The sequence below is a fragment of the Manacus vitellinus genome, unplaced genomic scaffold (genome assembly GCF_001715985.3).
Source record: "Manacus vitellinus isolate BGI_N305 unplaced genomic scaffold, ASM171598v3 scaffold_3_pilon, whole genome shotgun sequence".
Lineage (NCBI taxonomy): Eukaryota > Metazoa > Chordata > Aves > Passeriformes > Pipridae > Manacus > Manacus vitellinus.
The window spans coordinates 23,133,034-23,155,256 of record NW_021940535.1 but is presented as its reverse complement, the minus strand read 5'-3'; the positions used below and the strand labels follow the sequence as shown (position 1 = coordinate 23,155,256).

The window sequence follows — 22,223 nt, the reverse complement described above, 5'->3', positions numbered from 1 at the left end:
CTGTCTCCTTACCAGCCTACCTGATTTCTCTAAGATCATAAATGATTTCTTCACGTTTTCAGAATAGCCTTTAAAAATGCTTCATAACATGTATACATTGTGTTGAGAATTTTTTTAGGAAAAACAAATTCTGAATTTGAACTTGGCTTCAGCACTGCAGAGAGCCTTGGATGTTTAACGTTCCTCTGAGTCTTTACTTACTTTTGAAATAGCTTTTTTACCTGTTGAATATGTGCAGCCACAGAAAACTACTGTAAGGAAGTCAATATCTCTTAAGTTTATGGGTTATTTTATGACAACATCTTGCATAAAGGGATCATACTGTCTGCCACAGGACTGTGTGTCTTTTGTGTGATATCTCTTGTGCTTTGTAGAGCTCTTCTAAATGTCTTATTCTGACAACACTGCCATTTTTTTTCCATGAGAACCTTTCTACAGCTATCCAGTCTTGGATAGTCAGCTGATCCTGTTTACAGGAGGAAATTTTGTATGGAGGAAACTTTGAACTGTTTTATGGTTGTTAATTGTTCGGTCTATGTTGTTTTGCAGACTTTGGCAGTGGTTTTATAAGTGTTCCAGGACCAATATGGAAAGGTCAGATTCCAGGGGAGCTCTGGAGTTGCAGGGGCACGGGATATCACTTTTTCCAATACCACAAGAAAGAAACAAGAGAAGTTCATGCAACTGTATTTCTCAGATCACTCAGCCACGTTACTGAAATAAGAAAGTAACTTAGCGACATAGTTGGTGAGGGGTCCTGCAGTGGTACAGACACATGGCCCCTGTTGCCAGGTGGCTGTGCTTAAGTGTTCTTCAGGATTGTAGGCCATGACCTGGCTGGCTGGAAACAGCCTCATAAAACTGGTACAGATTCTTCAGTTTCAGATCTGAGAGTTGGGGGTGGGATGATAATAAGTGAACTATGACTGCAAGGAAACCAATGAACTACTTTTCTTAAAGAAACCACTTTTTAGTTCTGGGCAGCAGTGTACAGTTCCTGATAGTCCTTCTGCGACCCAGCCATGAAATAGCAAAAAAAAATCCTGTGATTGAGAGATGGTTAAGTAGTAGTTAAAAGACTTTTTTGCTGATCCATAAAACTGAGTGGTTCAAAAGTATCAGAATGTGGAATGGGATCAGATTTAAGAACTGAGGAATCTAACAGAGCACGTTAATTTGAAAGGGATAACACAGACTGTTAGCTTAGTAATCATTTTGACTGTGGATCAAATGATAATCCATAAATTGCATTACCATTAAAGGGCAGGGAGCTGTACAAGCATAGTTATGTGTAAGGCTTCATGAAAAGTATAGTGGTTGCGGCTGGAAAGTTTGGGAACAATTTATTCTAGCACATGACCAAAAGAAAACTGGAATTATTATGGTGATGTATCTACCTGGTTTTATCAGTGGTAATGTGTTAAAAAATGTGTAGCTGATGCTAGTTGGTTTCATTTTGAAAATACAGAAAGATCCAAAAAAAATGTTGCTTGCAAACATTGGCAGAGAGAGAATTATTCTCTTGGTTTGGATTGGATAGTGAAGAATTAGGAACTGCTACCATCTGACAGCTGCTTGATTTAAATAAATGATTGGTTTTCCTATTTAATTTGATTTCAGAGTATCAGAGCATCCACAATAAGCAACCGTCTTTACAGTCTTAATGGAAGGGGCAAAACTGGTGAATTAATACTTCCTTCTAACCTCAAGTTGAAATATCAGCAGGTTCATTGTGTAATGGGCAGATTAAAATGACTGTTCAGGTTTGTGACCCTTTGAGGGCTTGTATGCTGAGCTTAGCACTAAACTAATGTGGTTACACAATGTTTAGCTTGAAGGTGGCTTACAGAAGGATGGAGTGGACTGCATAGCAAAATCATTAACATTACCTACTTGCCTGCTCTGCTTTATAGTAGTTCTCTGTCTTCCTTTGGCACGTGCGTGTCCGTATCAGTGACAGTCCCCGTGTGTCTTCCCTTTTTAACTACTTATGTGACACCGGTCAGTAAGCTGATTTAAGACTGTATCTCACCAGGTCACTGAAACAAAGCTACATTGTTTGAGGCTAGTAGGCATCTCCTCTGCTTACTTCTTTTTTTCTCTCTGTATCTGTCAGTGTGACTCTCTGTGCTGTAGGGGCTTTAGCTTGAACTACTGTATATGATAGCTATTGGGTGTCCCTATTTTTCTCGTAGATTCATAGAACAGTGTGGGTTGGAAGGGACCTTTAAAGATCCTCATTCCAACTGACCCACCACAGGCAGGGACACCTTCCACTAGAAGGTGACAGGAAGACATAAAGTCTCCACTGTCGATCTTGGTTTACCTGTATGTATTGTCTTAGAAACTTTTCTTTAAATCTTAAGGTATCTTTTATCAGAAAGTCATGCCTAAATTGCATTGTCTTCCAAGCATGATGATGTTTATTTCGATCTCCTCTTTTGGCTTTGTATTTGTGTGGACTGGTGAAAACACTTTTAACTATAAGGTCTGAGCTCTTGTCTTCCAGAAAGTAAATTCTGTCAACTTGGATTCATTTGGTGCTAGCATTCTGCCTTGGCTTTGTGCAAGCAGGAAGCATTCATTCTGCAGATTGCTAGAAATCCTTGCTTACCTGTAATTATCCAAATTACTGGTGAGGAAAATTTTACTACATTAAACACAAGTATCTAAATGATGAGCTGTCTTCATTTTTTGCAGTCGGTTGTTCATTTACTGTAACCATTTGCTGGGATACTTTCTCATTAGGTGAAAGACTATTTTAGGTACTCCTTTTTCTGTCTTCTTCCCTGGCAAGGTCACACATTCTTCCCAAATTAATTACATTTCTCCTATACTTCCTTAAGAAGCAGCATTTACAAAAGAAAGCATATTTGACAAGACAGTCGGCTTATCAGTCCATGTGAGCACTGTTGATGTCAGTTTTTTCTTCATTCCATGTGAAGTGAGAGTTTTATGATCTGGTCCCGAAAGATTATTCAGCACTAAATCCTTTTGCAAATGATTATTTCAGGATTTAAAGAAAGACCTTTTCTGTTCCTTTGCAGTCACTCTTGGAAGCACATGATATTGTCGCTTCAAAATGTTACGATTCCCCTCCTTCTAGCCCAGAAGTCAATAATTCTTCAGTGAACAACCAGGTTGTTCCAGTAGATGCTATTCGTATCCTTGGAATTCACAAAAGAGCAGGAGAACCACTGGTAAGTAACTGAAGAAGAATTTTTCTTTAGGTTAGTACAGTTGAAAATGTTTGCATGTGCCTGATTTCTTGCATTATGTTTTAATTATTTACATTATTATGTTGTGTAATTTAATGGGTGATAAGATCTGTATTGAGAGGTTGAAATAAATGATAAATTGATTTAAATAAATGATACTTATGTGTTCTCTCTCTAAGATATAACAGGGTAGTGAATAAGCAGTCACTAGGCCGAAGGACTTGCTAGCATAACTGACTAACACATGTTTGGTCCCGAGACAAGATGGCAGGGTCACATGCAGTTGAGAACAACACAGTCATTTTTCAGTCTTATGAAAACCCTGTCTGAAAGCACTTTTATGTCACCTGATGCTTCTCTGTGTATTGGGAGCTCTTACTCTGTAGTAACTGTTACTGTCTGTTTTCATTGGAGCAGGTGGAATATCCCATAGCTGTGTATTTCTGCTTGAGATAATGGTAAAATGAAACTGAGATTCAAACAGTGGTGAATTGGTTGTCACATCTCTCTTTCAGGGTGTTACATTTAGAGTTGAGAACAATGATCTGGTAATAGCACGAATTCTTCATGGAGGAATGATAGATCGACAAGGTCTTCTGCATGTAGGTGACATTATTAAAGAGGTGAATGGCCATGAGGTTGGAAATAATCCAAAAGAATTGCAAGAACTGCTGAAAAACATTAGTGGCAGTGTCACTTTGAAGATTCTTCCCAGCTACAGAGACACCGTTATTCCTCAACAGGTGAGTAGCACATTTCTAATGGTTCTGTCAAAAGAACTTCTTCTTGGTACTGTATTATGTAAGGTTATTTTAAGATTTTGGATTAAACATAGTTTGATTATTTTGTGTGTATAGTGCTAGGAAGAAGGCTAAAAGATACCTGTATTAATTTAATTACATTTTTGTAATGTATTTATTCATTACCTTAATGTGCTACATCCAATACGCCTGCCTGAAAAAAATCTCATATCTGAAATTGATGAGCAATTTAATGTATATTACATATAAAGCATGTTTCTTTGACATCAGTGACCTCTGATGACCCAGCCACAATCACACTAACATGCAGTGAACTCTGCGGGTGTGTTTATAACATGTTTGGCGTCCAAGTAATCTGTTTCATGGAATTCAGGAACATACTGAATTCAACAGATTAGCTTGAACCCACTGATTTACATAGGAACTTCAATGGTGGCTATTCCTTATCCTTTCCTTGTTGCTACAGGCTGTCAGTTTCTCCATGGCAGAAGTAACTTGTTGCTCTAAATCAGTGCCTTTGAAACACCTTTTAAGATGCTCCTTCAGTGGGTCTTAATGCCCATGACTGTAGCAGGCTATGCTTACACTGAGTAGTGGCTGAGGGAATGATGTGCTGTGTTCGAAGCAGTGCTTCCTCTGCTCCCTAGCCTGATACAAAAAAAGTCAAAAGATGTTTCCAGTCGACTGATGCACCTTACTGTTTCTTCCCTTGCATCAAATTTGAATCTTAAGCAATCATGTATCTTATCTGTTTTAAAACATTGAGTTCATGGCAAAAATAATTCTTAAGATTCCGCAAGCCTTGAATTCAGTGCTCACATTCTGAGAATTTTTCTATATTTTTAAGTAATTACAAGTCAGAATACTAATTGTATATACTGAAATGCAAAAATGAGTGTTTTGTAATACATTGTCCAAATGAAACAGTTGGTTTTTTTTATTTTTATCATGAAGCTTTTTCAGCCAAGGTTTGCACTGTTGATTATTCTGTCTCAGCTGGTATATGCCTTTTTTCCCCTAGTTTGTATTTTACATGTCAAATGCAACTTTCATCATGTCAAGCTTTTTATGCTCTAGGTTAAAGACATTACTTCAGTTTGACAGATAAATTAGTCAGAATGTATTTTATAATGTCTTAGCTTTGTTAATTTTTGCACATTTCAGGTTTTTGTGAAGTGTCATTTTGATTATAATCCATATAATGACAACCTCATTCCATGCAAAGAAGCAGGTTTGAAATTTTCTAAAGGAGAAATTCTTCAGATTGTAAACCGGGAAGATCCGAATTGGTGGCAGGTTGGTAAAAATATTAAAATAAATAAAATAAAAACCTGAAAAGCATCAGTAGTTGCCATAATAATAAACTCTTTAAATTGTGATCTGCTTCTATTTAGCAGTAGATACAAGAAAAAATATTTACACTGCAATTCAGTTTCAAGCTAATATCAAGATATTAACAGTTGAAACTAGAGGAAATGAAATGTTTTAAATTGTATATGTAAGGCTTATTTTGCTGTTAGGGCTACTTGTTTTTTATCATAGCCTGGATGTTCCAAAATCAGTTTAAGTGGAAAATTTCTAGCAAAAAGTCTTAGGTTGACTATGTTAATTGTGGTAAGCCTTCCCTGACAGCGACTGTGGAAGAAGTGGACCCCTTCCTGAGTGCTCAGAGTTGAGGAGAGAAAGAGGGAAATTAATCTTATGGATTTGAAGAAGGGTGAGAATAGCTATTTGGAGAAGCTGTATCTTTTATTTCTACAGTGGTGATCAGCGTCTGTGAGCTGTATGATGCATGTTCATAGTCCTAGTGTTTGGCACTACTTCAAATATTAACAGTTCATCCTGCTTTAAGGTTGTATTTCTACATTCAGTCCTTTAGTAGAAATGTAATCCAGTGCTTCTGCTATTTTGATTTTTTCCAAGACACTATACAGAGAATTAAACATCATGAGTGCCTTTGAAAGTGGGCCGAGTGAACCTTTAGGATTTTTTCAACTGAGGTACTCAGAATTAGAAGTGTCAAAGAGGTTAGCATTATTAGGTTCCCTTGCTACCCCTACATTGTTCACCCTTTGCAAGGTAAAAAGCAGTAGAGAGCCAGACATTACTTGAGAACAATATATGCGACTTCTTTAAAAGCAACAGAAATATTTGAGCATGCATAATAACCTGCTGAATTTTGTTGCTTGTTAGTGACAGAAAGAGAATAAAAAGCATGAGGGAAGGCAGAAAATTTATTACTGCCAACTTAATTAGTTTCAGAAGTTAGACACTCCAAAACTCTGGAGTAGTTTGACATTTAGCTACCATGCTGACTTCTGTATTGCTTTTCAAATTCTCCAGCTGTAACTTGTGGGAGTCCAAGAGAAATAAATCTTCAATACTTGATCAGTGGCAAAATTGAAATGTATTAAATCGCTATAGTGTATTGCTATGCAGATCATGCCGCTGGAAAAAAAAGTTACTTTTTCCTTGTGCTTTCTAGAAATGCCAGACTGTTAATGAAAACTTCATACTGTAAAAAATGAGTTAGTCATAGGTAAAAGCATACAAGTTGGAAAGCAAACATTTCCTATTAGCAAATGAAAGATTTATGCAAGCGAAAGATGTATGGAGAATTATAACATTTCAGAACTGTGTGTTTGTACGTGTTAAGCTTGCTGAGAATTGAGCTTGCCATGAAATTATTTTATAGAGAATCTTAGCCAAATTTTCATTACAAGGAATACTTGAGTTACTAAGATTTTAAATGTGTAGTTACTTAGTGAAAGGAGTTTGAAGGCACAGTTAGGCACGTGTTAATGGCATTCACTGTGAAATGACAGTTAATAAGCTGCACTGGAACCTGTTTGTAGCAGCCCAAAAGACAAAATAAGTGTACTGTGTACTAGAAAATCTTGTTTTGTCACCTGAGAGTTCAATATCTGGAGCTATAGAATTCCATTTTATATTTTCATGCTAAAGGTTTATGGCTATAGGAGCTTACTAACTTAATGGGAACCAGTAACGAAACTTGTATCTATTTTATTTAAGTTTCCAGAATTGTAATACTCAATGGCAAGACAGTGTTCCTGTAAAGGAGAATTTTAATATCCACATCTGAGTTTGAATTTCCAAATTTCAGTAGTAAATGTGTCAATATTCACCACTGAGAAACTCTGGTGGTATGGAAGTCAAGTCAACACCATGTTGATGAGCTCAGTACTTCTCACAAGTTATAATTTTTTTGTATTATTTTTTCCCCCAGGCTAGTCATGTCAAAGAAGGAGGAAGTGCAGGTCTAATTCCCAGCCAGTTCCTGGAAGAGAAGAGAAAGGCCTTTGTTAGGAGGGACTGGGACAACTCAGGTGAGATTTAGTGAATTTCAGGAGTAGCTTTTGCTCTGGCTCCATTCGTTTTGCTTTTCCTGCCTTCAGAAATAATAAAAAACTGCTGTGTGAGATTACACAGAATATTGTGAAACGCTAAATATTATATTTTGACTTTGATTGAAGGACAAAGGCTAGAGTCTCTGCTTAGTGTTCAGGGATGAACTGATTCAAAGCTGAATCAGTTTTGCCATGTACTGATGAAAACCTGAATGAGGTGGGACACAGGCATAAGAATTAACTTTTCTTTTTTTAAATTATGGGATTTTTAGATGCACTGAAAGTTACTTAACAAAACATGGATTTTCCTGCTGCTTTTTACAAAGCTTTGTAGGAAAATATTTTTTTCTTTGTGTTCAGTTCTTCCTAGACCATTTGATGTGTATGTAAATAGATGTGATCTCCTGCCTTAGAACATACAGAATTCTAAAATAGTCCTTATATATTAAATTAATCTAAAATTTCATATATTTGTATAAGTAAGCTTTGGAAAAACATATTTAACAAAAATTGCTAGTTCATATCATTTTTTATTTTTAGGGCCTTTTTGTGGAACAATAAGCAGCAAAAAAAAGAAAAAGATGATGTATCTCACTACAAGAAATGCAGGTATCTCTTAATATTACATATGAGTCAAAGTTGTCTAGATTTCTAAACTTGCAGAGTCTAATGTATCTAAAGATTTGCAGTAAAATATTTGATCATAAATTTCATAGATCAGATAGTTTTTATGGTTTAAAAGCAATAGTAACCAGTGAAGATATGGTTGTGCTGAGTGCATCATTTGATAGGTGGAAGTCAGAGAAAAACTGGATGTTAAAAGAGAAGAAAAGCAAAAGCTTTGTTTGATGGGATGTGATCCTTCCCTTCTACTTGGCATCAGTGAGGCCACGCCTGAAATGTGGCATCTGAGCACCTGAGCATCTCTCCAGTACAAGAGAGATATGGGCATACAAAGGTAGTGAAAGGACTGGAGATCTCTCCAGTGAGAAAAGGCTGAGAGAGCTGGAACTGTTCAGCCTGGCAAAGAGAAGGATCAGGGCAGGTCTCATCAATGTGTATAAATACCTGAAGGGAGGATGGAGCCGGGCTCTTTCAGAGTAGCTCAGTAACAGGCCAAGAGTCAACAAGCAACAACGCAGGAGGTTCCCTCTGAAAACACTGTTTCCACTGTGAGGGTGACCGAGCAATGGCACAGGTTGTCTAGAGAAGTTGTGGAGTGTTCCTCCTGGGAGATACTCAACAGTTGTCTGGATGTGGTCCTGGGCAACCATCTCCAGGTGGTCCTGCTTGGGCATTGTGGTTTGGCCAGATGGCCTCCCAAGGTACCTTCCAACCTCAACCATCCTGTGATTCTGTAAAAACTCAATTGTTAATCACAGTTTTTCCCTTCTGATCAAACTCCAGTTTTCTCTTTGGAAGTAAATGTGAGAATCTGACCTTGATGCTGTCCATGGAGGGATAGCTATCTCACTCCCAAACCAATTTAAAGCAAAAAAGCTCATATTAGACTTACTGCCCTTTGAGTACTATTTATATTCACATGGGGTCTTTTGAAATATAGCAGGACTGCTTAGTTGTTTTTTTTCTTACAGCACTGACTGTGTATTAAACTTTTTTGTACATTTCTCAATCTAGAATTTGATCGCCATGAAATCCAGATCTATGAGGAAGTGGCCAAAATGCCTCCTTTTCAAAGGAAAACACTAGTCTTGATTGGGGCCCAAGGAGTGGGGCGAAGAAGTTTGAAGAACAGGTTCATAGTACTGAATCCTACTAGGTTTGGAACTACGGTGCCATGTAAGTTGTCAGCATTCCTATCATCATATCATACTTTAGGTCTCTGATTATCTGGAAAATACCTGATGTTTATCCCAATGATTCAGTGTAGGATTACTTTTGTCAGAGTATAAAAATTATATAGAGTGGGAAAATGAAAGACACTTCCTCTTTTCAGACAATTGAACTAACATATGATGACTGTGAAAATATTTGTAACTAGCAGTTAAATGTTACTGATGCTGCAGAAAACCAGTTTTTGTCTGTGCAGTATTTCAGTCTGTGGGTTTCTTCAGTGTCAGTCACAATCCCTTACTGGGGAGATTCTAGAAGTTTCTAGTAGCCTTCTGTAAGGAACAGCCAGTGGAGTTTCTCAGGTCTGCCTTTTAGTTTTCCACCTGTGAAAGCATCCTAGTCATTATAAATTGTTGCTTTAGTATTAGAAATGTAGGGAATAGCAAGAAACGTCCAATAAAACTGAAGTGTTTGTACTCTCCAAGATTTGTATAACAAGCTGATGTTTTTATATATCTAGCTTGAAGTCCATGGTCCTCATTTTTTCTCTCTGTCAGCTGCAGAAAAAATGCTCCTCCATTACTGAAGTATTGTTTCCTTGCCTACCTTTCAGATACTTTGCTCATTCTCAAGACCTTTATGTTTTTTAACTGCTCCCTCCTGTTTGACTGCTGACCAGAGAAGTCCACCCTAGCTACATTATTATTCTCTGCCATATGCTTTTCAGAATTCCAAAACCAGTCTGTTCCCTTCTGTTTGCAGTGGGAAGAAGTAGATCTGATGATAACAGGGGAGGAGGGACAGGTCTGAAAGATTAATTGTGCAACAGGAGAGAACCAGTCTCTCTCATTTTCTGAATCTCTAACACCAAAACTAGCCAGAGTGTTTAGAACTGGTATATAGGACTGATAATAAGGTCGACTTCTCAGTGTTACTTTTCTAAGGAAATCTTGCCCTGGGAACCTCATTATTTTATATTGGCAAAATAGTAATAGACTTTTTATTGCTTCTAAAATTCTTATTCTATTTTTAAAAAGCCCTCAGAATTAATTGTTTCTCTAAAATGCTATATAAATGCTTAAATATATATAAGTAATGTAACAGTGTTAAAATACTTGGAGTTTTTGAACACACTTCAAACATATAAAAATTAACTTTTCCCAATCTTGACAGTCTAATCATGCACATGCAGTAACTAGTTTATTATATGTAGATTCTCCTCTCTGCTTTAGATTTTAACTGGGATAATCAGTAATCAGTAATTTTAGTTGGTCTCAGTTTCTTTATTAGAAGAAAATTCTCCAGGTTATTCACAAACTAGTATATGTGGGATTTTTTAGGGGTTGGTAAATGGCTGAAATGGATCCATAGTGCTATGGAGACAACCATGTTCTTGGTGTTGAGCTCTAATCCAGCACATGCTGCTGTGGTTTCTCTTCAACAGAGATACCTGAACTGTTAAGTCATCTTCTGACTGTAAACTGTTAAATCCCATTCTCTAAAATTTATTTCAAACTGATATGATAATATTTTTTTTTGTATTGTATTAACCATTATAGTGTTAATGTTTCTGTAGAATTATGACTAAAACCAGATATTCTAGTAATATTGTTTATCATTAATAGCTTCAGAAGATCATTTTTCCTGAGACTTGAGTTTTCTATCATATTGAAGTTGATAGGAATTACTGGAAGGGAGAGACTGCTTTCCACTTGTATCACCAAGTTGCACCAAGTGCTGATAAAAGTATTACCAAAGGAATCCATTCACTGTTACATTTAATATGTTCAAGAGTTCAAATCTGATTAAATACAAGTAGTGGGTAGTTAATATGGTGATAGGATTACAAAGTCAATAATAATTCAATAGGGCATTTTATTTTATTTTTACTTTCTTGCTTAAATAATGTCTGTACTGTACAGTTTAGTCAATACCCAAGAGAATTGATAATGCTTTACTTAAATATTGGCTTTAATCTTTCTGCAGGGAATTTACCTTATTTTAAAGGGTAAGTTGTCCTGGAAAGTAGCATCAGTTGGCCTCCTCTAAGATTCTGCAACAGTGGCTGGGCTGCTTCTGATATTTAAGTAACTTTCTTTATAGCTAGCTTAGGTAATTCTATCCTGAATAGCAAGGGCAAATACAGTGAGCAAAGGTTTGGGGGTGGGATGAGGCAGATCTTGTTGTGTGTTCAGTTATTTTCTGAAAGTACATTTGGCATTTGAGAGTTAAATTTCCATTTGATTTCCAAGTCACTTAAATAATTATTTAACTAAAAATACGACATGAATGAGTATTGTATATTGTGTGAAGGAGTAATACAAAGGAAATAGGCAAATGAGTAAGAAACATAGAGGAAAGAATAGAAATAAAGGGAACAGGAGGGGCTGTGTTCAGTTTTAAAAGTTACACTAGAATAATGAATTAATCTGTACATAGAACAATTACAATTGTATATTAATGTATATTATATTCTCCCTAACTTAATAGGCAGACCAGTCCCATATTTTTATTCCAAATATAAAAAGAAAACATTCAATTTATATTTTAAATTTTTTGTTTAGTTACTTCACGAAAGCCAAGGGATGATGAAAAAGATGGGCAAGCGTACAGATTTGTGTCACGAGCTGAAATGGAGATGGATATTAAAGCTGGAAGATATTTAGAGCATGGAGAATATGAAGGAAATCTTTATGGCACCAAAATTGATTCCATCCTTGAAGTTGTTCAGACAGGAAGGACCTGCATCTTGGATGTAAATCCACAGGTATGTCATTTATAATGTTCCACTACAAATGTAGGAGTATAACGTTGAAGAGGTAAAGAGGTATGCGTTAAAATTTGAAGGCTTCTTATCTGGTTTCTGATTATAATATCAACTGGATTCATGCCTTTGTGCCACCTCATTGGAATGAGTTAGAGAAAGATGGAAAAAACCCAGCCTACATTCTGCATGAAAAAGGAGACTTGCAGAGTAGTAAATAATCTTTTTAGCCAAGGAAGGAAGGATGTCGAGCATTTCAAAAAACTGTGTAGGAGTTTCTAAAATAGAAATAAGAATGTTTGCTTATGTGTTCCTGTCCATTGTAACAGATTAGTTTTGCAGTGCCCCTTAAGTAAAGGGGATATGTGGTGAGTCATTCTCAAACTTTGGGGTTTTTTTCTTTTTCTTTGCTTCTAGGCCCTGAAAATACTGAGGACTTCAGAATTCATGCCCTATGTAGTGTTTATTGCTGCTCCAGAGTTGGAGACTTTGCGAGCTATGCACAAGGCTGTGGTAGATGCTGGAATTACAACCAAACTTCTCACTGTAAGCAGATTATTTCTTATTTATTTGCTTTTGCTTTGAACAGGTTATTCTTAGATTTTTAAAAAATTTTTACCTTTATTTTAGGTTGAATTTGTTCTGAAATTAATGTTTATAAGAAAAATTAGGCAAGATTTTTGCTGATTACTTAGTAAAAGTTAATCAAATGCTACATATAAGGAAGATTGCTTCTTTCTTAAAAATAGACCTCTTGCAGGGAAGTGTTGATTACAAAAATTATATGTAATGTGTTCTTTGGAAAGTGTCACCTTTGATTATTTGTAGGAAGTGGTTGATATTTCATGGTGGGAATTGTTCTTTTATGCAAACGTCTTTCCTTCACTTTCCATATCTCTCCCCCAAAAATCTTTGTTCAGTTTTGTCTTATAATACACATGTGCCTTAAAAATGGAATCTGTCATCCTTGGGAAAGATATTGCAGCTTTTGTAAACCAAGCCAAACAAACAAAAAAAACCCCAACCATCCAAACAAAGAAACCCCCAATAAAAACAACTAAGAATGCAGGTAGTCCTTGTTTCAACTGCTGCAGCAGCACATGCTGCCCTGAGAAATGGCTGAGAACTGCCAGAATAGGAAATGTTGAACAGCTTCTCCTCCCCTGAAGTTCCTTGGATTTATCATGTAAAGCGAAGTGGCCCATTTTATTAATTAGATCTTCCCTGCCTTTCTGAGACACGGTGTGTAGCAGAGGGAAATGAGACATGCTTCCTCAGGCACAGCAAATTATAAATATTCTGTGTGGGCATGAACTTCCCAGCTGCAGGAGCAAAGGGAAAAAGCCAGATGAGCAGTTAAGAAAACTACCCTCTATGTTCAGCAGGGCCACTTCCCCATCGGAGAAAAGCCGAGGTTTGCTGACGACTCACAAAGATAGTGCTGTAGCTTAGTAGCAATATCTTGAATAATGCTGACAAGGCATTCAAAGCAGTAAAATGGGGGGTGGGTTAGTATTCCACTAAATGAATGTGTGATTTTTAGTTATGGATTCTGGTTATCTTATATTGTATTCTAGTATCTCCGTGGATGCTCAGCCTTTCCTTCTCCCTGCCCCAAATGTCCCCTGAATTTTGTGGTGCATATACAAGAAGCCAGTGTTAAAAACTGTCCAGACAAGTATAAAAATGATTTCCTGCACTTTCTAATATTTGATTCCCTTAGGGACATCCTTGCCTCTCTATTACTTCTCCTTATGAATAATAAAGAGCATAGTTATATTTCAAATATGCATTTTTGTGTCTTTACGGATTCTGAATTGTATCTGTGCACGTGTATACAGTATGATTTCCTATTTCATATTCCTGTGCTTCCTCAACAAATGAAAAACAAATGTAATTTTAAGTATGATATTCTGCTTGTTAGTGGGTCTGTCTGTATTATTTCTAGCATTCTAAGCCATTCCATTACAAAAATTTTGGCTCTTGTAGTCATACATTTACTTGTCTCCTTCATTTACTGTGAAGGAAAGGCTATTCACAAACTTACTTTTTCATTTTGGCTTTTGTATTGACAACTGTGTCAGGACTTGAAAATATGAAAGTAAATATTGTAAAGGGGGACAAATCTCATAATTGCTTACAAAAAAAATTCTATGGTGCAAAAGCAGAGAGGAATTTTTGAAGAATGTAGGACTAATGAAACACAAAAATGTACTCAGAGGTACCTTCATGAAGCTTCATAATGTAGGAATATAAATTTCTTGCATATTTTGTAGCTCATGTCAGAACTACAATAATGCAGCAGTAGTTCACAAACCAGTGTCTGGTGAGCAGGGCTGAAATGCTGCCTCCAAAAGCCATATAGTATTCTAGAGCTTTATTCTGATAGAAATGTATCTTTCATTGGGTTTTGTTTCATACTGATTTAAATCTTGGATTTTTGGTGCTTTCTGTGGAAGTAAAAGGGGCACAAATATATTTACAAGACTGATTGACTCAGTCATTCCTAAAGCCTTAATTTTATTCTGGTTGGATCATCGGTTGCTCGTACAAAAGGATTAACTACCCGTTGTGCACACCAGCCCAAGTTCACGTGATTCTAATGATTCAAAATTGCAAGACTGGCAAACATTTTCTTACCATATTTAACATTATTGGCACAGCTTGTAACTTTTTCAGTCCTTTTAATGTATTTTAACTAAAGTTCTGCATGGATTTACTATAAATGAAAACTTTTCTTATTTTTTTAATATATTCAGTATATAGCTTTGTAATATGTACTGAAGGGATATTCTTCTGTGTTTATAAGGATTTGCCAAGTCTTATCATCAAATCTTTAGTAAGATTTAGATTTAGTAATCCTTCAAAATCTCTTCCACAGGACACTGATCTGAAAAAAACAGTAGATGAAAGCGCCCGGATCCAGAGAGCGTACAACCACTACTTTGACCTGACCATTGTCAATGACAACCTGGACAAAGCCTTCGAGAAGCTGCAGACTGCCATTGAGAGACTGAGGCTGGAGCCACAGTGGGTCCCCATCAGCTGGGTGTATTGAGATGTCTGGAGAGGAGCTTAAGTAACAAATAAAATCAACAGCAGCAAATGTGACATGTACATACTGATGATAACCTACAGCACCTGTGCATTTTTACTCTGTGTATATTCAAAAGTACACTGTTCTGAATTTTTATAAAAATGTTGAAGAGAAAGTGTACTTAAATATGTAATTTATTTTAATTTTTCTAACTTTTTACAGATAACCTTTCTATTCATATCACATAAAGGAAATGCGTTTAAGCATTTTTCTATGTTTTGATTTAGTACCTTTACCTTTTTCATCTAAGAAACTTTCAGTCATTCACTTCAACATTTACATCTTGGTCTTACATTTTCACTGTGATTAAAAAAAGGATACTTGAAACAATTTTTGTAAAATTTGTTAATGTCAGTGTTTAACTGATCAAAAGTCTATCACTCTTATTAGGAAAGAACACTAATTTCTTCGTTTTTTTTTAAAATTCCTTAAAAAATCAAAATTTCATGGGAGCAGAATTTTAAATATTACAAGCAGCAACAAACAGCTCCATTGTTCCAGCTTCTTTCGGCTTAATGTGGGTGCATTCCTGATGTTTCACAAGTTCTTGATATCTCTTGATTTAGGTAACTTTTATGTAGGTTCCCCTATATCTGTCTCCTAAGTTAACATAGAGCAATACCTTGCAAGCTGCTTATTAAGCTTTCTTGGGAGCCAACCTGTTTGTTAGCCCATTAGAGTTGAAGTACTGATATTAGAAAGTCATATGCCAGGTAATTCAGTGCAATTTGAATAAAGGTGAAGTAGCTTGAGAGAGAACCTGATAATGTGGAGCCTTGTAAGTGACACTTAATGTTTAGGACTATTTATTCACACTTGTGAAAACAGACTGCTTTAAGAAAAAAAAAAAAGGCATTTTCTTTTCTTAGAACATTGTTCTATATTTGTATAGTGATCTGTGGCTTCATTTCCTGTGATGTCTGACTGGGTTCTAAATTATCTTTTAAATATTTGTGTGTGATCAACTGCTGTATTTTATGAGTGTTGCGTAATGGCATTACTGTGCTTTTTCTCACATTGTTTTTAATTGCATTTTTCATTAGATAGCTTGTGAATTGGAAGCTTACTACTAAAAAGCAATGTTGTTTATACCTTTTTTGTTTTACAATGTATTTTGTTTAGTGACAGTTCTCCCCTCAGTAGGCTCATTGATATAATTTGTATTAGGTTCAAGTTCATCGATCAAAACTTAGGCTGATGTAAATTTCTGCTTAATGAGAACAGAACAAAAAGACAGCTTGTTGCACAGACGAGCTCTTTTTGTGACCATGTTTTATATTATAGTGTCAGCTGTTGTATATAGTCAGATTCACCATCATGTACTGGGTTAGGTGTCTAAACTGAAGTCATCTGTTTAATTTCTCTTCCATCTGGTGACAGGCACCTGGCTTCTGGATTCTTTCTCAACACCAAAGTGTGACATGGAGTGCTATCAAAAGGCAGCTTCCTCAGAACTATTTCTGGAGGAAGACAGGCTTAGACACTGAAAAACAGTATTGCTTCCTGGGGCTCTCAAAAGACTTTTATGTGCACAAGGAAAAGAAAAAATGGAGTTGATGCACTACAGGAAAAGTGTGTTAAAAAAAAAATCCCTCAAAACACCCGTATACTACAAATGATTTTTACAAAGCCTATGAAGTTGGTTGTTGTGGGGAAAAAGGGGCAGAGGGGACTTTAAATCGCAGTGTATGTGGAAAATATCAGTCAAACTTGTGTATGGCACAGGAAATCTTTGTGGCTCTTAATACTGAGATTTCAGTCTTTTAGAGGGAATCTGAAATTCTCTAAGGAAAATTTGTACCACTACTTTGTTTTACTGCTATACTTTTCAGGATGTGTTTTCTCTGGTTTTGTTTAAGTTTGGCAGAGCTTTTAAATGTGGCACCAGCATGGGACTCTTAGTTTCCTTTCCCAGGAAACATGTTCTTTGATCCTATCACTCAGAGGCTGCTTTGAGAAATGGATCAAGTTTTGTATGTAGCAGTAAATGATAGCAGGGCCGTTGCTTGGCTATTTTAATGATTTGCTTTTGGCACTCTATGCTGAACATGACTGAACTGTGTTTGTGTATTGTGTCATAGGAGACCTCCATATGCTGTAAATAAGATGTGCTGTCTGGACAGATATGATGCCTTTTCATTATGAGTTAGAAAAATACTCTTATTTATGATGCCAAAAATGGGCTGAGTTCACTCTTCCCTAATGAATGGAATGAGAAGATTCTTCAGTTTACACACCGTAGTACTTTATATTGCAAATATCACTTATTTTTATCTCTTCTTTTTCTGTAAGTTTACTTAACCAAATGAGACACATGAAACATGGACACCAAGGTTTAGTCAGGATAAGCTCTCTGCTCCTTCTGCTTCCATCTCAGAGAGAACACTGTCGAAAGAGTCTCCTAGTTAGCAGTCTCCAAAATATCCATATATTTGCTGAAGCCTAAAGCTTTAGCATTTGCTACAGGTTCGCACTGTGTGTTTAAATCAGGCAGTGAGCACAGTGCAGCCTGGTGGCTGAGCATTGGTGGTGGTAGTGTAGATGCCAATGAGCAGTACAATTCTTAAGCAATAAGAGAAGATGGCTTGCTTAGGTTGCAGGCAATGATTGTATGGAAGTGTCTGCAGGTTTTATCTGGATGTCCACATGCCAGGTTGTAAGGGGGAAAACAACCCAAACACCACACTCTTGCATCTTTTAAATCTTGAGGGTTCATACTGGCGTGTTTAATGTTGAGAGAGGGAGAAAGGTTGGCTTGTTTTTTTGCAGTGGTGGGTCTTGGTTTTGTTTTTTAGCAAAAACAGATTTTCATCAGATATTCTGCTTAGTTTGTCACTACCTGGTAGGATGACTAGCATGAGAATGACAGTTACTTTTTTTAAAAAAAGCATTCTTGGGGGTTCTTACAGTGCTGGTGCCATTTCAGTGACATTCACAGCAGTGACAGTCCCTACCTGCCAGGGTGTGCTGGATCAGCTGTTACACAGGGACCTGTATATTGTGCAATTAGGGGAGAAAGACACTATGAAAGGCTCATTTTGAGCAAGTGAAAACATTTCATAGAACAGCTGTTTGAAGTATTTCAGAGGAGTTAAAATAACTGGGATTTCATGTATCTCATTCTGTACTAAACATTAATTTTCCAGATACTAACAGGAAAACTTTTTACATTGACTGTTAATGATTACAATAGGTGTGTCTGAGCGAGGTGAAGATGCTGCTAAATGTTTAAGATATGTGGTATGTATCACAAGATAAATATTTAAGTAGTTTAGAAAAGTAAATTATCAAGTAGTTGTCTGTGTATATGTATGTATGTGGATGGTAAAACAAAAAATGCTCATGTTGGTTATCACATTACTAAGCTACCATGACTTAATCCAGAAATGTACCTGCATGTGAGACTTTAGAACTGGTACACTTCTCTACCTGGTTTATTGTGTTTACTAATGTATATTTTTCTAAATATACAGATATTTCAATCTAAAAAATTCTATATTTATCTGTAATTTCTATCTGTTTTGGACAGTGCATGAGGTGCTGTAAAATTCTGTACATATAGAGACTTATAGAAGAAACACTGTCGTTGCCCTGTGAATGAAAAGTTATACATAGAAGTACAGTCAGTATGCCAAGACCTGTAAGTTATTTCCCTGAATTCACCAAAAATTCCCTTAAGCGTGCACCAATCTCAACTTTCATGTAAATACCCTGGTGCATGTGTACCCAGGTGATTACCTTGCTGTCTCTAAATGTTACTAGCAGGTCTATTTTAGGTTCTGCATCATGTGACAAGATGCAGTTCAAGTTTAGTGGGATAATTATAATGGAAAGTGGGATAGTTATAATGGAATATGTCATCTTGCATAGATTTATAAAAGTCTTTCAAAATGTTCTGCAAATATACAGTGAAGGTAAAATTGGAGCACAATCACAGACCTTTGTAGGCAAGGAAAATTGAATTTATAACCGACGCAGTATCTGTAACTTGTGCCGTGTTCTCAGATCAGGGCAGCTCTGTGTACTTAGTCATACAGAAGCTTTGTGAAGCAGGATGGTGGATCAGCTCATCACTTTTGAATTTGTGTTTATATAAACTGTCACATCTTGGATAGGCTCAAAATGTGACATTTATTTCCCCATCCTCTGTACTCACTGCATCTTCTAAAATCACACCTAAGTGACTTGCTGTACAAATTGCCTGCAGCTCAGTACTCAGAAGTCATCTGGGTTTGGTTTTGTTTTGAAAAGGGTGATTCAGCTGAGAAAAACTTTTTTTCTCTTTGAAACACAGAAAATCCTTGGCTGGGTACCCCCTTGAGCCCAGCTGGCCTGTCTGGTATGCTTAAGGACCAGTGGAGGATGATCAAGCAGAGCAGTCCACAAATAAGGAACTATGGGTTCTTACCTGTCCTTATGCATGAGCTAATATTGTGTACATAAATTCAAACTTCTTTCACCTATTCCTTGGCTTCCCATCCAGGCTTCCTCTAGCTTACTGCTCCGTTCAGACTGAACCTTGAGGCAGATGCTGTTCCTCGCTCGCTGTGCCTCTCAATGCAGCTCTAAAACAAATACAGCTGGAGCTCTGTCACATCTGTCACACAAATCTGTACAGACTGTTTCTTTCATGCAGGGTTTCTTTCCTGCCTCACCCAAATTCCGAAGGGTTCAACTACCACATTGTTATTGCCAAACTTCATGATACTACTTTTGCAAAAGTGGTGAGATCACTTTATTGATGTCTACATAGCGGTTACTGGATACAAAGACTTGTAGTCTGCTAGGCCTCTTGCCTTAAGTACCCCTCAGCTCCCAGCTGCCCCCCAGAACCTCTCCTGGGCCATTGAAAGGGTTTCTGTACTTAAAGGTACTTTAATTTGCTTTCTCTGGTGGACTGTCATGACTGACAGTGCTGAAGTCCTGGCCCCCTGTTCTTTTTTTCCGGCTTTATTTTTTTTAGCCTCTCCTTCTCAGTTTTCAGGTATGTTTAACAGGCTTTCTGATGGAAAGCGTCTGGGATTCTCCACTCATGTCTTGTAGGGGAAATAATAGTCAATATAAACATTGGTATTTAGGACTAGTGTAACTTACTGGGTTTAGGCCCAAGAGAGACACTTAAAAATAGAGTAAAAAATGCTTGTAAAATAACCAGTTTGGGTTATTTTACAGGCAGTGTTGGCTTCCAAACATATTAAAAGTGTGCTCATGTTCACACACATACATGTAAAACTTAGGGGTAAATACTGCAAGTAATTCAGGTAATATCTGCTAATTTACCTGAATTCTCCATGGTGGGATGCTATTCCACAAATGGTCCCATTTTCAACTGCTGAACTCTTGCGTTCATTTGCTGGTATTGCAGCTGAGATTTACCTGTACAGGCTTAAAAACAAACCCCAGCTTGGTGAAGGCTGTTAAGCAATTTCACCTACAAAAAGAATTTATTCAGCAGGGGTTCAGCAATATTTATATTTTATGGAATAAATTACACTTGAAGTAAATTAATTTTGTTCTCAGTATTTGGAACCATTTCTTACTTTCACTGGGTATGGAGTTCCTTTTGCTATTAGGGCAGTCATTGGACAACATAGTTGAAAGTAGTCCTGGAAACACTTTTTCCCATTTAGCCTTCTCCCTTTTACAGCAGCAGCTCCATGCCAATGCTTCTCCGTGCAACTTTGGCTGTCCTCATGGCTGAGCCAAGTATTATTCCACAAGTAGCCAGCATTTACCTAAAACACAGCAGAGCCTCTTCCAAAACCCCAAGTAACTTCTCCGTTATTTGACCTCTCACGATACGTAGTGTAGTGCAAAATGAATGGCACTGCTTTGTACAGTTCCAGGCTGGCAGCCAAATTGTTGGTTGCTAAGAAAAACTTGACTGATTTTTGTTTGGTTGGTTTAGGTCTTGTACACAATTATATATGGAGATAACTGTTGAAATACATTTTTCCCCCTATGAAAATGCATGTTGAGCATCCCTTCCCTGCCCCTGGTCCCCCATCATATATTGCCCATGTGTAACAATTGTGCACTGTGGTATAAGGAGGGGAACCACCTCTGTGGATTTTAAAATACAAGAAAGTTTGCCTCTCTCCCACCCTACACTGGGCTAAGAACTGTAGAATCTTGGTTAAGTGTTTGGGTTTAAATGTCTGTTAGAACTCTGTCACTTTGTGTTTCCTTACCTTGCTTCTTCTCACAACTGGTTTTGCCAGTTGGAAGCTCTTGTGGTTTTTGTTTGTTTGTTTGTCTTCATTTCTACAGCATATTAAATTAAACTGGATTTGACATTTGTAAAATTTTCAAAACTGCTCTCCTGTAAAAAAATTAGTTTCTTTAGCTGAAAACTTCCTACAAAAAGTTAACTATTAGCTAGACTTTTAATGTAAACCTGAAAATTATTTAGTACCTAATTGTTTGAATACTGTACTGTAGAGCAGGCCTAGGATATGGGACTTCTTAGCATTGTGACTTCATACTGATAAAGTCAGCTACTACGTGGGATGTTTTTAAATTGTGACTTGTTTTCTAAGACCCCCCTCCTTGTCTTTTTCACAGCTAATATTTTCACAATAAACACAGCCAAACATAAAAATATTAATGTACAAATGATGAAATTCTGTTAATTCCCAACAAAATATTTTTGTATATAATAAAGATTTAATATTGAAAAAATGTAATTGGCTTTTTTCCTGATTGTTTTTGGTCATACTCTTGAATTCTAGCCACATAAGGTATCAAGGAGCAGTCAGTGCACCTCTGCCTTTTTATCTTCAGATCTCAAGTGCTCCACGTTCAGAAAAGCAGCTTTTCAGTTGGTCTTATTTAGCTCCATGTTCATGCATATGCCAAATCCCCATTCCATGTGCAGGAAGACCTCGGGGCCTCTTTGGCCACCCTGTGAACGTCACCACTGCTGAAGCTGGGTGCCCTGTTTTCTGAGCACTGCAGCACTGAGGGAGTCACTCTCTGGGGCCTGCACTGTAATTAGCCAGTGTACAGAAGCCCGGGGGACTCAGGACTAAGCAGCTTGAAGGAGGAAAGTGCTGGTTCCTGGCAGTAGCACGGCAGAGCCTGCTGGCCTCTGGAGATAGCACATGCTTTTTGAAAAAAGGCTGCTGACCTCCTTCCAGATTGCAAAGGTATGGATTCTTGCCCCTTCCTCCTGGGGAATGCAAAGGGAAGCGGTATTTTCAGGAGGTAAGTCAGGATATG

General features: G+C 37.1%; 1 protein-coding gene across 9 annotated transcripts in view; it reads left to right on the top strand.

The window, feature by feature from the left end:
* MPP6 (membrane palmitoylated protein 6) overlaps positions 1 to 19,267 on the top strand; it is a 57,248-nt gene extending 37,981 nt beyond the window's left edge. For all 9 annotated transcript variants that reach the window (XM_018075705.2, XM_029961826.1, XM_018075703.2 and 6 more), the window contains 9 exons: positions 3,048 to 3,200; positions 3,734 to 3,961; positions 5,144 to 5,275; positions 7,227 to 7,326; positions 7,888 to 7,956; positions 8,986 to 9,147; positions 11,706 to 11,908; positions 12,323 to 12,451; positions 14,787 to 19,267. In XM_018075705.2, the coding sequence (XP_017931194.1) occupies positions 3,048 to 3,200; positions 3,734 to 3,961; positions 5,144 to 5,275; positions 7,227 to 7,326; positions 7,888 to 7,956; positions 8,986 to 9,147; positions 11,706 to 11,908; positions 12,323 to 12,451; positions 14,787 to 14,963 (1,353 nt within the window). In that variant the 3' untranslated portion in view covers positions 14,964 to 19,267. The remainder of the gene's footprint in view (positions 1 to 3,047; positions 3,201 to 3,733; positions 3,962 to 5,143; positions 5,276 to 7,226; positions 7,327 to 7,887; positions 7,957 to 8,985; positions 9,148 to 11,705; positions 11,909 to 12,322; positions 12,452 to 14,786) is intronic.
* Positions 19,268 to 22,223: the final 2,956 nt, after the last annotated feature.